Source organism: Echinops telfairi, unplaced genomic scaffold, assembly GCF_000313985.2.
Source record: "Echinops telfairi isolate 266 unplaced genomic scaffold, ASM31398v2 ScPeMD7_7469;HRSCAF=8507_1, whole genome shotgun sequence".
NCBI lineage: Eukaryota > Metazoa > Chordata > Mammalia > Afrosoricida > Tenrecidae > Echinops > Echinops telfairi.
Genome location: NW_022111373.1, coordinates 57,994,187 through 58,010,804, shown reverse-complemented (window position 1 = coordinate 58,010,804; position 16,618 = coordinate 57,994,187). Strand labels below are relative to the sequence as shown.

Here is a 16,618-nt window from a genome sequence, read left to right as displayed (position 1 = left end):
ATGAAAGGGTGGTGGCACGAGGAAGGGTGAGAACCACTGCTTTAGAGTAGCATCTTTACTTTAAAGGTTTTTAAAGATGTCTTTATAACACATTGTTGGATTTCTTGGTGAATGCTGCTGGTGAGTGTGTCCTCAGTGAAGTGAAATCCCGGATAATTTCAGTGTTTTCTTCCTTTATCATAATATGTCATAACAGTCCAATTATGAAGATTTTTGTTTTTATGATGAGGTGTAATTTATATGCTTAACATAAATTGGTTAAGCATTTTGTAAATACTAAATAATTTTAGTTGTTGTTGAACTTGCTATTAATATTTTTATTGGTAGTAAATAGAACACTTGATTTTTTAAAGTTGCTCAGCCTATATTTCTGATTTATATACTTCTAATAATTTTTCTATATTGCATTTTTTAAGTAAAAAGCCATGTCTTCCAGAAAATAGGGACAATTCTATTCTAACTTTTCCTTCCTATAAGTTTTATACCTGTTCCTGGCTTATATCCGTAGGACAATATTGAATAGTAGAGTGGCAACAAGAATCATTATCTTGTTTCATTTTTAGTGGGAATGCTTTGAAATTCAATGTTAAGTTTGGTATTTGTTATAGCCTTCTGATATATATATAACTGAATCAGATTAAGGACGCTTCTTTTAGTCTGACTATTGAGTATTTGTATTTTATAAGTTAATAAAGTTCATTAAATGATTTGAAATTTTTTCTTAGTTTCTAATATTATCTAGAGAGAGTGGAACTAGATATCAGTTAAAATCCATGCTATTCCATCATTTTTAACTCATTTGACTGATTTTTTTATTTTAATATTTGCCTTTTCACAGCCTTGATGACTGTCCTTGCTAATGATGATGGTCCTGGAGTTTTATCATTTAACAACAGTGAGCACTTTTTCTTAAGAGAACCAACAGCCGTCTATGTACAAGAGAGTGTTGCCATATTGTACGTTGTTCGAGAACCATCACAAGGGCTCTTTGGAACTGTGACAACGCAGTTCATTGTGACAGAAGTGAATTCTTCAATTGAATCGAAAGATCTGACCCCTTCTAAAGGCTACATTGTTTTAGAAGAAGGTGTTCGACTCAAGGTATAGTATGAACCTTTAATGAGCAGAGATGGTTATCTTTAATACTTAAGAAATAATTTTCTTAAGTGGAGAGAAAATGTTTTGAGAATGATGAGGGCAATGAATGTACAAATGCGCTTTACACAATTGATGTGTGTATGGATTGTGATAAGAGTTGTATGAGCCCCTAATAAAATGATTTAAAAAAAAAAAGAAAATGATGATGACAACAAATATATAAATGTTTTTGACACAATGGATGTATGAATGGATTATGATAAGAGTTGTATGAGTCCCCCAATAAAATGATTTTAAAGAATAAATAAATAATGAAGGAAGAAAGCCTAAAAAAAAGAAAAAAAAAGAAATAATTTTCTCTTTGAGGATCTCTTACCTTGGGTTCACTCGAAGAGCAAAACTGGTGATCCTTGTAGATATATGTATACATCACGAAATGACTTACACAGTTGTAGATATGGGCAATTCCTGTCCTCTTCAAGTGAGGCTTCTCCTGACTCATGTAGTTGTGGAATTTTGTGACAGTTGAACAGGAAGCAGGATGATAAAGCAGGAGGACCACCGGATGTAGAGGTGCATGAATCTGAGGTCAGCTGATTGAATCCAAGTTTGATGGTGCTCTCAAGGTTCCTGGGAACAACAGGTGACACCACAGGAGATCAGTGCATGAGATTAGGATCCAACTCCAGCAGAAGGAGAAGGGCCAAAAAGAGCTCAGCTCTGATTGGAATCTCTTTCTTATGCAAAGTGTTACCCACAAGAGGTGCCTTCAGGCTTCTACCTGATTGATAGGTTTGGCTCCATCCCCACTTTCACCCAGGAGGGTAGTTGACATAAACTGTGACCATCATAGCAGAAAACACTTGGTCTTAAAGAAGGAAAACAAATACAAATGCGAGAACACCAAACTCCCAGTCACTGTGAGAAAAGTGCTATCGTGCAGTTTCGCTAGATAAATTTGCTTGGTAATATTGTAAGGTGATGTGTAACTAATAAAGATAATAAATATTGATATTTTATAATGTAAACATACTTAAGTGGTATGCTCCACTTTATATTGTTTAGAAACCATAAATTTAAAAATAACTCTACACTATTCATTGCAATCATTACAGCCTGGCCAGCCATTCTCTTGCCACATATTTAGTTGAGTAATATATAACTGCTCACTTTAGGTTGCTCACTTGAGAAGCAACTGTCACGTGTGAATATTGTCACTAGCTGTCATTGAGTCAAACTCCCAGCTGCTGGCAATCCCATGTACAATGGGATCCCGCCATTGTGATCTACAAGACTTTCAGAATCTTCTTCCTACTCTGTGTTAGTCTGAAATCTCTACTGGAACTTGTTCAGCGTTGTAGCGACATGTTAAGCCTCCACTGCACAGACGATGGTCGCACTTGCAGTGTATTAGTGTGGAATCTAACTCAGGTCTCCTGTGTGGAAGGCAAAAAGTATACCACTGAACCAGCACTGCCCTCTTCTACGTGAATAGGAATAATTTATTGCAGAAAAAATGATTCAAGATTAATATAAATAGGAACTACATTTGCAAATATTTACCTTTCAAAACCGCTTTAGTTATATATTAACAAATTTTTGTTCCTGCTACTGAACCGTATCTTTAAAACACAGTTTAAGTTTAAATAGCTAATTTTACGAGCTATAGACATGTTTGAGATATGGCTCATTTGAAATGTTATACTTCATTTCATCTAAAAAAAATCCAATCGATGAATAATTTGCTTAATCATCAGTCTAATTCACCACATATTTTAAATGTACACTCATTTGCATATCTAATTTTTCATGTTCTTGGTATTTAGAACCTTTGATTTGTTCAAGAAGTCATTTGCATTTTGATGTAAATAGGTTAAAAATAAAATTGGGGTGTTTTATGAATTTGTAGCTTCTTCATATTTACTGTAGCTTAAAACATTCTTTACAGTTTGTTTTCTGACTTCTGTTCATTAGGCAAATGGAATGTTAGCGCAATTAATTGAAATAAATTTTGTTTTAATTTTTGTAATTACTTATTTCACATCTTTTTATTTTGAGCTGTAAATAGTAAACGTTTCATATTTTTATGTATGGATACTTGACTACATGCGCAAGTGCACACACACACACACACACACTCACACACGTTCATGTAACCACCGAGTACATTAAGGTCTTGAATCTTACCTTCGTACTAGGAGATGCCCTGATGCCTTTCTGCAGGTCACAACACTGTTGTCCACCTCCCTCCCGGAAGCCTCGAAACCAAACCCGCTGTCATCAAGTTGATTTGATTTGATGCTCCTATGTAGAGTTTTTGCGGCTGTGAATCTTTGGGTGCATATACCCTTGTATTTCTCCTGTGGAGCAGCTGGTGGGTTTCAATCACAGATCTGTGGTAACCAGCCCAGTGTGGATCCCTGAGTGCCATTAGGATCCTCCGAGGAGGAAACTTTTCTGATTTTTATCATGAAAGCCTCATGTTTGCCATTTCTTGAACTTCATATAGTAGAGTCATAAATCATGCATGCCTTTGTGTCTGGCTACTTTGCTTTCATGTAATTGGTGAACTCCACATGGTTGTAAATTATCAGGAGTTCTTTTTTTAATTTTCGCTGAGTGGCATTTCATTGAGGATCTCTGGTCACGCAGTGAGTGGTGAAGTGCTCAGCTGTTAACCACGAGATTGGTGGTTCAAACCTGCCAGCCCCTGCACGGTAGTAAAACGTGGCAGTTTGCTGCCCCCTAGAGCTTCGTCTTTGGAACTCCGATAGAGCCGTTCTGCTTTGTCCTACAGCATCGCCAGCAGTTGGAATGGACGCTTTATCCATTCTCTTGATAAACATTTCCATTTTGATAAAACATTTGATAAAAGTTTTCATTTGGGGGTTGCTTTCTGTCAGAGCCCTAGTGGTGCAGTGAATTAAGCATTGGGTTGCTAACTGTGAAGTCGTTAGTTTTAAAGCACCTGCCCCTCTTCAAGAGAAAGATGAGGTTTTTACTCCTGTCAGAGTTGCAGTCTCAGCAGCCCCGAAGGCCAATTCTGCTCTGTCCTTTCCGGTCACTGTCGTGTTGCTGTAGGGTCGCCGTGACTCAGAACCGGCTCAATGGCCGCGCTTTCTTAGCATGGTGGCTTTTAACAAGGAGGCAAGACTAAAAGTTAGGGAGCTAGGGAAGGATACATGAAACTGAAGTGATATATTTAATTTTTAAGTTTAGTATTATTTTGAAATGTCTGAAACATTTCTTTTTTAGACACTTCAGGGCACTATATCATAGTAATGGAAATTCTGAATACAGTACACTAAAATAGCTGTAACTTTTACAATATGGGAATGTGTATTAAAACCATGTCATTTTCCAGAACATATTACCTTATTGTCAAAACTGTTTAGCAATTTCTCTGTATGTGTGTTGGAAAACACTGTGTTCTAATACGTTTATCTTCTGATTTGAATTTCAGGCCCTACACATATCTGCCATATTAGACACAGAACCAGAAATGGATGAGCATTTTGTTTGTACCTTGTTTAACCCAACTGGAGGTGCTCGACTGGGGGCACCTGTTCAAACCCGGATAACAGTTTTACAAAACCAGGCCCCGCTAGGACTATTCAGTATCTCAGCAGTTGAAAATAGGTATAGTCTAAGGCTAAGTGGGACATGCTTTTATTAACAGAAAGAAAACATACAAGGAAATTGATCTCTGATTATTTTAAAGTGAAATTTTCAAATGCGCTCTAGCAGAGAAATACACTGAGGTCTCTTGATATCTCATAAAAGGAACCATTAAAAGCTAAACATGTTCAATATGGTGGTGTGGTTAACAGTCTTGTTTTCTCAGAGTTCACATTTTAAGACCAAGGCTTGCACTATTTTTGTTTTTTAATACTAGTGAAAACTGAGAAGCAATAAAAAAATATATTTAGCAGCTAAAACCAAGTTAGTTACTCTTGAACTTGATAACAGGTTGGAGTGTCAGATGTCCTCTGGAAGCTGGCAAATATTAATTTTTATAGCTTAAAAGCATTTCTATATATCTAGAGCTTTATTAATATGCTAAGAATTTCCTGGTTCATTTTTTTCTTACAAAATTAATTTAGTTATGTAATAATCAGTAATGACAATGTTCTACTTTTAAAAATATGTAATGTAGAATTATTGATTTTAAGTAGATTTTCATGATTGTATTTTCAGAGTGTTACATTAGGTTGGTTTTTTTATTTCTCTTTATTGGTACTATTTTATGTTAAGACTTACTTAAACAATTTTCAGTTTTCACACTAGCTTGTGTACATTTAAATGTGTATTAAGCACATGCTAGCATTGTGATATTTATTGTAATTATGTAGAAATCATACTTTTTCTGCTTTGCATCCCCTTTGTCTCTTTTAGGGCTACCTCTATCGCCATCGAAGAAGCGAACCGGCCTCTTTTTTTGAACGTGTCACGCGCTAATGGCATTGAGTTGGCTGTGAGTGTGGAGTGGGAGACAGTATCTGAAACAGCCTTCGGCATGCGTACGTTTAATTTCTGATGAAAACAAAATTCTTTAGCCAAGGAAGTTTGCATGTCTGAGGCTTACATTTCCTCCTAGAATTGTCTCTTATCATCTGTTAAAAAAAGTGGGTGGGGGGGGAAGAATGTACTCATTTTACTGTATCCACAAATATTTGCTAACTCCCCATTGTGTGTCAGACATGGTGCTGAGCACCTAGAATATAGTTTGGGACACAATAGAAACAAGTAAGCAGCACTGTTTAGTTTAAATTCCAATATATGTTTTCAAGGGAACGATCTAGGTTCTATGAAAGACTTCTGCTTACGAGTATCAGTGTTTAACAGAGAGCTAACGATAAGTAGAATCGAGTATGCAAAGAAATGGGTATGAGACAAAGAGTGGGAAATAGTCTCGTTAGAAGCGAAGAGGCATAAGGAATAGATCCTCAGTGCAGACTGCCTGAGAGGACAGTGGACGTAGACATGTGAAAGAGGTGTCAGTTGCAGCAAAAGATTGGACCTGATCATTTCATAATTTGAAGACTATGATGAATGCCCATTTTTAGTCTAATGGCACTTTAAACCTTTGAGAAGTTAAGGCCTACAGAAGGGTTACCGTGTGCATGTCTACATATATGTGGAATAACCACATTTGCATTTTGAAGATATTCTGGGCTTCATATAGAGAATCATTTGGGAGACATAAGGGAAGAAAGATATTGGTTTACGATGGAGGGAGGGACACAGGTATCAGGGCCTACTACCAGTTTTCCACCCTGTAGTGTGGAATGTAGGATCGTGTCATTCACTAAGAAATGAAATATTGGAAATGAACAAAGTGTTATTTTAATGAAGATAGTAAAATAAATGAAATTTAATATGAGGGTTTGTGTTTTTTTTTGAGAGAAAATTTCTGTAGATCTCAACAGAGAGGTTCCCCTCTGGAGAAGTAAACTTGGGAATCTCTAGCATGTGTATTGCATTTTTAGCCATGTAAATTGATATAATAACCTGGAAAGTGGGACTGCCAGTGGGGCCAGGAAGAGGATCTAGAAGTGAGTTGTGAGAAGGCTCTAATAGAAAAAGTGAGGAGAAGAGGATGACCTAGCAAAAGAAGCTAGGGGACCTAGTGGAAGGCCAAGACGATAGAGAATTGCAGACACCAACGCAAGTGGTTTTCAAAGGGGAGAGTGGTCCGTCACTGATGACAGATTGTGTGAGGAAGGAACTAGGAAAGTACCCACCCTGGGAGTTCATGATGTCATAGACCTTACTGACTGTGACAAGAGCTGTGTGGATGGGTGGATAAAAATGGAATTCCATTTTGAATGGAAGTGAAGAAATGGAACCGTGACCAGCTATTTCAGAAGTAGAACTGGACAGCTGTGATCTGGAAAAGGCAGTGGGAGGGTGGGGATGTGAGGTTCAGAGATTCTTTTGTATGTTCATGTTTAAATGATCATAGATCAGCAAATATTGAATATTCAGAGAAGCCAGGAGGAAGCATGAAATTCAAGAAGGAAAATTTCTCATTCAGATATGTTATTATTTGGACTCTCCCTGTGTTTTTTAACAGTAGATATAGGAGCTGGAGATTCTTAAATGCCAGCATTCTTTGTTGTCTCTTCCTTCCGTTTCTTGAATTACAATAGGGAAAGATTAGCCCAAATGGTCAGCACCAGTTAGAACTCTTAATAAAAATGCTGCAGTGAACCTTCAAATGGCATTGAAATAGGAATATTAAATATTGCATTTCTAAGATTGGAAATTCTAGTATATATTATGTGTACGGCATTGACCTTATGACTGCTTGAATGGGTAGACAAGCACGTTTAATAATTGATGAAGATCCCTGCCATAACCTTACATTGGCTCCTGCTGCATTGTGTTGCTGTTATTAACTAAAGTTTAAGAAGAAATTACACTCTTTGAGAAATAGTCATAACATATAATTTAGGATTTTTAAATGGCTATTTCGGGGGGTGATTTCCAGATCTAGTAGATTGATAAGACTTTGATTTGTCATTTTCAAAATATGTATAGTTTAGAGTGAGAAATCACTGGAGATGCATTGTTTCAAATAAATAGTATAAACTTAAAAACACTTTCATTTCTATGAAGATATTTGAAAATTATATACAGTTTTGTCATGTTTCTGGAAATTGATAAAAATCATGTTCAGCAAATTATCTTTGAATCTACAATTTGTCTTTATTTTTAAATATACTTTGGGAAGTTCTATGTGGTATGAAGTATTAACTTTTTAAAAATAGAAATTGTTAATTAAGTGCTACTTTTAAGTTAATTTTAACTTCTCTCTCAGACACACACACACACACACACACACACATCATGTAAGAATTTTATTTCTGGTAATGCATCCCGTGGTCTTACTGCTTAACCAGTAAATTGAGAATGGTGAGCTTTGGAAGGAGTGTGCACTCATAAATAATAATTTTATTTTGCAGGGGGGATGGATATTGTTCTTTCCATATTTCAAAGTTTTTTTAATGAATCAGCTTCTGCTTGGTGTTTCTTTACTTTGGAAGATTCAGTATATGGTATAATGCTGAGAAGATCATCTATGGGATTTTCTACTGTCTACCGATGGCAAGGGCTATTTGTCCCAGTTGAGGTAAGATGGCACTTTTGAATGTGGCTAAAACAAACTGTACATCTTAATTTTGGATGCATTGTGAATAACTATTATACTTTTCCTCATTTTCTAGGACCTAACTATCGAATACCCTAAGACTTGTGAGATCTTTAACATAGGTCCTTCTCCCTACTTTGTTATTACACATGAAGAAATAAATCAAGAAAAGTCTTATGTTAACAGTGTGTATACATTCACATCTGGATTCAAATTACTACTGGTAAGGATAACTTTTTACTGTAGATTTCTTTATTAAAGGGAAAAAATCAGATTTGTCAGATTTATTTAGATGGAAGATAATGTCTGTTCTCTGTAATGTGAAGAAGTGATTTTTTAAAAACTGTTTACACATTTAATTGAGGGAATTTTTTCTTTCTTGCATTGATTCCTGGATATGCATATTTAGCAATCAAAATTATTTTCTTCGGACTTAAATTTCAGTTATTAACTCATAAGTTTACTCTATGCCATCCTTTTGTTAAAGTCTCTTTTAATTTCATTTTTCTCTGTCTTTTTATTTTTGTAGGTACAAACAATCATTTTATCAGAAAGTTCCCAAGTAAAATTTTTTACTTCAGATAGTCAAAATTACTTAATTGTTGCAAGTCAACAAGATGATTCTGAATTAACTCAGGTTTGACTCTTTGAAAATATTTTCTTTTCATACTGTAATTAAAATTCATCAGTATATGATCTTTGGTTTAATATAAAGAAAATCAGAATTCAATTTTTGTCAAAATAATGTAGATGTTGATTAGTTACAGCTAATTATTCAACAAAATTATTAGTATTATGTTGCCTTTAGAAGCCAACATAGATACAGTAAACATAAACATTTTATTAGAATTTAACTTAATTTTAAAACTCTATAGGGAAAAAAAAATCACACAATTGAATATGTGGTATCACTGAAAATTTGTGATTAACATTGCCAAATCGGTCCTCAATATGAATCCAGCAGTCATACATTTTCCTAATAAACTAAATCTTTTAATTTCTTTTCACTCCTTGAACTCCCATAATCTTTTATGCATTGCCAACATGGAGACTGGAAACGTCAGGAGTTTCTCACTGTTGTCTGCTTTTGATAATGAGACCACAGCACAGGACATTTTTGACTCCGTTTTCTTACTTCTTACTAAACTACTCATGTTTAGATGAATTATCTCAATTTTTAACCTTTTCTTTCTGAACTATCACCAATCCCTATCCAGATATATATATTTCAAACAGATTTATTTTGAACTATTGTATCTTTCACTCATTCTACAGGTGTACATGCATACATACACATGTAATCACACTGAAAGAGGGGGAGCTTGGATATTTTTTCATTTATGAAATTATTTTCCTAATTGGAGGTAGGGGCACCCAAAAGTTCATGGAAAAGCAGACTTAAAAAATAATGGAAATTTCTCCTTAACTTTTGAAGCCCCATTGCAAACTTGGATCCAAAGATATAAATACATGACATTCATATTTAAATCTTCAAAAGTGCTCGTTTCCTCATGGTAAAGGATCGTGTTTTTGACCATTTCCTACAGGTCTTCAGGTGGAATGGAAGAAACTTCGTGTTTCATCAAACACTCCCTGTGCGAGGTGTGCTGAGCATGGCATTGTTCAAGAGAGGAGGCTCTGTCTTCTTAGCTGTCTCCCAGGCTAATGCCAGGCTAAATGCCCTTTTGTTCAGATGGTCTGATGGTGGGTTTATTAACTTTCTTGACGTTCCGGTCAGTGGGACAGCGCAAGTTGAGGCTTTGGCTTCGGGCGATGATGTTTACCTAATTTTTGCCAAAAATACTTTGCTAGGTGAGAGTTATCTTTGTAATGTATATATAGTTTTAACCAAACACATCTAGCATTTATATCATATGTTTGTATGAAAATGGTTCATTTATGATTTTTTAGCTAACCGAGTATGTTACTTGATGGATGACAAGTACTGACTACCTATTAGAAATATCTTTTTTGGGGAAAAAAAAAACAACAAACCTTCAATTTTATGCCCATAATCAGGTGATGATTTTAACCACTGCTTCAAAATTTAATTAACTAAAATTATGGAGAGTACACTGAAAAGATGTTTGAAGATATCATACCCAAAGTATGAACCGATAAGCTTTTAATGTTTTTTACATGTAGTCCCTTAGATAGTATATAGTAGTCATAAATAATGCTTTCACTAAAACTATTTTTCTGTTCTTTTTAACAATATAATGTGGTTAGTCACACTTTGTCTGGTAAATGCTAAATCATTTGATGTTCTTCCTATGACGATGTATTTTTAAATGAAATTAATTCTGATACATTTTCTATCTTTAAAATACATTTCATATTTTATTATAGTTCTATGTGTAATTCAGTTATTATTTTCCTTCAGATTTCATTTTTATTTCATTATTGTAGGAGCCAAGAATTCAACTGATGTTTTCATCTGGGAGACAGGGCAGTCTGCTTTCCGCTATTTCCAGTCTCTGGACTTTGCTCCTGCTCACCAGATCCACGCCTTTACCCCGGCCTCAGGAATAGGTGAGGGCTTTCCCACTGCTGGCCAGTCTTCGACAGCATATGGAAGGCTTAAATGAGTTTAATCTGATTGAACTAGTTGCAGGTTCAGGCTCTCAGGCACCGATACTCTCATAGGAATCCTAAATCAAAATCTATACAATAATCCTTCCAGGCATCCTAGAATTTCACAAAGAGATTTTTTTTTTGCTTAGACTCTTTGAAAGATGGCTTGATGTTTCTGTACAGAAATGTTTTGGGTTTGTATCTGCCGGGATCCTTAGAGCCATTATCACTTTAAAAAAAGCTTTCTATATTATTTTTAGACCATGAAAAGAGTGTAAGTTTAAATCCCAAATCTTACTGACACGTGGCTCTGGATGCACAAACACACACAGTTATCAAAAGTATATTCTCTCGGTGAACATTGTGCTGAGGAAGAATCAAAATGGCTAAGATATGGGGAAACTATTTATGATGAGTGGAGGAGGATCATATATTTTTTTTGTCTGGAGAAATAGGAAGAGTGATACTAAATATATATGTTTTAAATATTAAAGTATTTACAAGGGATAGCAAGTATTTGCAGTTAGCCTTTTTAAGAAAAGTTGCAAAGTGACTCAGGACTTTGTTCTCCTTCATCATCCTGGCAACTTTCTTCCGTCATCGGAAAGCTTTCCTCTTTGTTGATACTTTAAAAACTTTTCTTCACCAATTGGACACATAAGCAAGAGTTCGAATCACGATGATGTCACTATGTTTGGAAAGTAGAGGGCAGCAAAGAGGAGCAAGGCCCTCCACAAGATGAAGACACAGTGGTTGTAACAATGGGCACGCGCATAGCGCGGTTATGAGGATGTGCAGGACCAGACAGTATTTTGTTGTCCACAGTGTCCCTATGAATCAAAACTGCTTTGATGGTACTTCACAACAACATGATTTTAGAAATAAAGTCAATTAGCAAGAACTGAAGCAATAATACTGTCACGGGGCCTACAGGATTATCTTAGAATTGACAAGGAATCTCTTGGGTGGGTAAGTAGCAATAAGGAAAAGAGGCAAAGACCAGTTAGCAAGGTAGGTTTTCCGGGTCCAACATGATCACTGCAAGGTGAACACAGTTGGTAGGGATTCTTTTCTCCTGCTAAGGTGCAGAGGGGAAATGAGATGCCAATCCTGAGTGGCGCAGCAGATGAATCTAGACAACCAAAGTTATGATTTTTAATTGAGATATAACAATTCAGTCTCTACTTTTATTGCTTTCATTATTTATATTATGAATAAAATAGCAAGTATGTATTAATTGTATATTGTATATAAGTTATTATTTTAAAGTTACAAGATTCCTTCCCCTCAAAGAAAAGCAAAACTAAAACCAAATAGTGATAAGGTAATAATTCAAGGTAACGTGCCAATACAACTGGCCTGAGTAGAGGAAGAGAGGGGATAGATTGGAGTTTAAATGGAGAGCTTGCATCCTGCCTTGATGGATTGGTGGAATTTTGACAGCTCGATACAGGAAATAACTTAGGTCAGAAAAAAGGTAGGAAGACGGATAAGTTTGTGGCATGAAGTCAACATTGGTTGACTAGAATGATGAGGTGAAAGAATTTAATTAGGAATCGCACTTGTAGACACACACACTGGGATCTTCAGAAGAACATTTAAGAATGTTCAGGGTCATTCAGACATTCAGATAATGCAGCACTCCTCAACATTTTAATCCCAGGGACTTTTGCCCTCTTAAACGTGTGAGGATATGAAGTAATTTTTGTATATATCATGATTATTGATATTTATTGTCTTATAACTGAGAACAATGAAAGATAGTAATTCATTTAATCAATAAACTCTTTACGTGTGAACATATGGAATTAGGTGTTTTTTTAAAAAGTCATCGTGAGAAAAGTGGCTTAACATTATTTATTTATTAATTTTGTAAACCTCTGTAATTTCTGATTGACTAGACTCTATGTATCTGGAGTCTCATATCTGCATGTGCATTCAGTTCGCTGCAGTTTTTTCATTTCATACAGCCTCTGGAAAATTCCAGCATACACTCATGAGAGAATGAGTGTGAAATAGGCATGCAATGGATTGGTATTTTTATGACCATAGTTCCGACCTCTCAGATAACTAAGAAGGGATGACGAACTTGCAGGCATCCCTAGATCAAACTCTGAGCACAGCTGATGTAGCAGAGGTCTCGAATGCATTTCAAAGGCAAGTGATGAATAAAGACATGTTATAAACCTCCACTTAACTTTTGTGTATAGAATATGCTGGATAATAGTCCCTTGCAACTTCCCAAGCGGAAATTGAAGACGGCGATGAGCTGGTGTGGTAGCAGTAATAGTGAAAAAGAAGTTCTGGATACAAAAAGAAATGATAAAGGATGATTCAGCAGACTTGATTTTTCAAATGTAGGATACAAAAGTGATAAAGCCCTCGCAACTGGAAGAGAATATGACTGAAATTAGGAAAGGACATAGGAAAAAGGACTCTACTGGAAAATGTGATGAACTCACTTGTAGGTGTCCTTACGTAGTTTGAAGTGATGCAGAAGAATCCATGGATAGTTAAAGGTACTGAAATTAGGAGAATCAGAGCAAGTGGTTTAGATATTGAAGTCTTAAAAGTCTGGTGTCAGTTGAACTTTATTAATCAAGGACATTAATAAAGTCAGCACAGTAAGTGAGCTTCAGAAGAGAAGAGGATTTAGTACAAATAGCCGGGCTCCTTCTTGAAGTTTTTCTTTTTGGTGTCTGCTGTTTTCCATTAATGGTAAGCATGTTTTGTTTTGAACATTTTGTTACAAAAAGTAACATAAAGGTACTATCACTCTTATGTCCCTTGAAATGTTAACTAGAAAGCAGACAATAATTTTCTATCCTTTTTTAGATTTTTATTGTATTGTTATTATTTCATGTTTTCTGCTCCTTCCACCTTGACATTATGTCCATATCACTTTATCCTAGACCCTGGCCATATTCCCGTGTGGACTATTAACTTTTCTGGCCTCCACCCTAAGATCATGGTGCTATTTGAGTCTTGCGCCTGACGCCATTGTGCTCATCTTCACCATAAATAATTTCCCTTTCCATTGTTAACACTCTAAAAGTACCTAAAGTTGTGATGTTATTTTCGATTTACAACTGGATTGACTTGCTTATCATTCCATTCACAATGATTGACTGAATACATTATGTATCTTTCTTCAGATATTTGAATAGTTTTTGTCTTCTTGTTCTTTAATTTTGTGCCTTTATCATTTTTGACTTTCTTATACTTAAGTTTTCAAGTGGACTAACCCAAGTCACTTATTATTATTCAAAATAGTTGTCTAATGAATGTTTTTAAGGATGATGAGTGCTGGCTGAATGGGCCATTAATTATAGAATTCCTGTTAAAGATTTTTTTTTGGGGGAAAAAAAACATTTAATAGGGACATTTTCTAAAAGAATTTGAAAATTCTGCCAAAGGCTTGTTAAAGGACCCGTTGTGAGGTCTCTTTATTTCTTTTGTTTCTGTGACTTGAGGTTGTAGAAGTATGAAAAGATTATAGGTAATTATTTAGAATGGCTTATTATAGATCCACTGAAAGCTGAAATTATGCATTAAATAATATTCAAAGACTTTCTTATTTTGAATGTGTCAAATACTTATTAAAAGTATTAGATTGGAGCCATGGTGATGAGGAGTACATATTTATTCTGGTAATGGCTTGACAGATTATTGGGTGGTAACTGATTTTTTAAAACAGAAGATGAAGAGAGAATGTGAAAATGGTTCAAGGACATGCAAACTTTTCTTTTCTACTTTATTATTTTAAAGATACTTTTACATGTCAGTTATGTGCCAAGCATGGTGGTCAACAATAGGGAACAAGGGAAAAGAAAGTCAGGTATAGCCTCTGCTCTGAATAAGTGTAACATGCAATAGGGAAGAAAGACAACCACTATATATAATTGCACAAATACATTTCGGTTACAAACATTTACTTATCATGAGGAAATTGAATGAAATACTCTGTAACACAAAGTGAGGAGGACTTGCCCCATTGAAAGGAGTGCAAAGAAAGCTTTCTTGAGGAAGTATCATTTAAAATGTGATGTACAGATTGAGTAGGAGTTAATGAAGCCAGGATTTGAGCATAGAGCAGACTACAGGCAAAGGAAAAATAATTCAGGGGATTAGAAGGTGGCAGTGAGCTTGTGCTTTTAGATGAGGGTCTGTAACAGACTGATGTGTCCCAAATACAGGGAGTAAGGGAAGACTGGTACACATTGTGCCTGAAGGTTCTATATCTTCTGAAGGTCTGATAGGGATATAACAGGATTATCGGGTAAACACGAGACTAAGCACTGGCTTGTTGTTAGGTGCCATCGAGTCAGCGCTGACTCATAGCGGCCCTGTGCACTACACAACAGAACACTGAACAGTCTGCGCCATCCTCACTGTTGTTTCCATGCTGAGCCCACTGAGACAGCCACTGTGCAAATCCATCTCCCCAGGGGCTTTCCTCTTTGTCACCACACCTCCACTTTACCAAACACGACTTCCTTCTCTAGGGACTAGTCTCTCCTGACAATATGTCCAAAGTATATAAGACAAAATCTTGCCATCCTTGTCTTTAGGAGCACTCTGGCCTTATTTCTTCCAATACAGATCAGTTTGTCCTTTTAATAGTCCATGGAACTTTCAATATGCTTCTCCAGCGCTACGATTCAAATGAGATGATTCTTCTATGGTCTTCCATATTCAGTGTCCAACTTTCAAATGCATATAATGCAATGGAGAATAACATAGTTTGGGTCAGGCACCTTTGTCCTCAAGGTAACCTGCTTGCTCTTCAATACTCTAAAGAGGTCTTGTGCAGAGATTCACCTAATGCAACTCTTCTTTTGATCTCTTGACTGCTATTTCCATGGGCATTGATTGTGGATCCAAGTTAAGACAAAATCCCTGAGAAATTCAACCTTTTGGCCATTTAGTATGATGTCACCTACTGGTCCAGCTGTGAGGATTTTGGTCTTCCTTACATGGAGTTGTGATCCAAATTGAAGGCTTTCATTCTTGGTCTTCATCAGCATCATTTCCTCCCCACTTTGAGCAAGGATGTGTTATTTGCACACTTCATGTTGTTAATAAGCCTTCCTCCAATCCTGATGTCATACATATGGGTGCACAAGTTTGGGCAACCATCAAGCACAAAGTGTGCTGAGTTTTATGTTTTCAGCCAGAATTTTGTAAGTTGAGCCAATTGAGGTGCCCGTGGTGTTGGTTATTTTCTCTGCTGTTAATTGTCCCTCCTCTTCAATTAGGGTGTGAGAAAGTTTAATTGTTTCCTTGAAAGTTTATGTGGTTAGTTCTGCCAAACGAGGCTTCATCTCCCATGTCTTCTTATCCTTTTGTAAAATAAGGTATCCATTTGTCACCTGCTGAGTTCTTTGGAGCATTGTTCACATAACCCTTTCTTTCTTTCTTTTTTGGAATACTTTTATTTGGGTTCTCACATCTCTTACCGCAATCTATACATTCATCCAGTGTGTTAAGCACATTTGCACAAATGCCACCATCATCATTTTCAAGTCATTCTCTTCCCACTTGAGCCCCTGATATCAGCTCCCCCATTTCTTCCCCCTCCCTTCCCCGCCCTCCCTCCCTCACGAACCCATGATAAGGTATAGATTATTTTTTCCAGATCTTAACATTGTCCTTCGTCACCCCTAACCCACTTTTCTGATATTCATCCCCCTGGGAGGGGTTCTATGTTGATCCTTGTGATTGGTTCCCCCTTTCATCCCCTCCCCTCCCCTAATCCTCCTGGTATCTCTACTCTCCTTGTTGGCCCTGAGG

At 36.2% G+C, this 16,618-nt stretch overlaps 1 protein-coding gene across 1 annotated transcript in view; it reads left to right on the top strand.

Moving 5' to 3' along the window:
- The window catches only part of ADGRV1 (adhesion G protein-coupled receptor V1), a 675,247-nt gene that overhangs the window by 162,355 nt on the left and 496,274 nt on the right, over positions 1 to 16,618 (top strand). The window contains exons 41-48 of the mRNA XM_045285199.1: positions 839 to 1,101; positions 4,562 to 4,737; positions 5,494 to 5,618; positions 8,067 to 8,233; positions 8,328 to 8,474; positions 8,781 to 8,888; positions 9,799 to 10,063; positions 10,661 to 10,783. Of these exons, the coding sequence (XP_045141134.1) occupies positions 839 to 1,101; positions 4,562 to 4,737; positions 5,494 to 5,618; positions 8,067 to 8,233; positions 8,328 to 8,474; positions 8,781 to 8,888; positions 9,799 to 10,063; positions 10,661 to 10,783 (1,374 nt within the window). The remainder of the gene's footprint in view (positions 1 to 838; positions 1,102 to 4,561; positions 4,738 to 5,493; positions 5,619 to 8,066; positions 8,234 to 8,327; positions 8,475 to 8,780; positions 8,889 to 9,798; positions 10,064 to 10,660; positions 10,784 to 16,618) is intronic.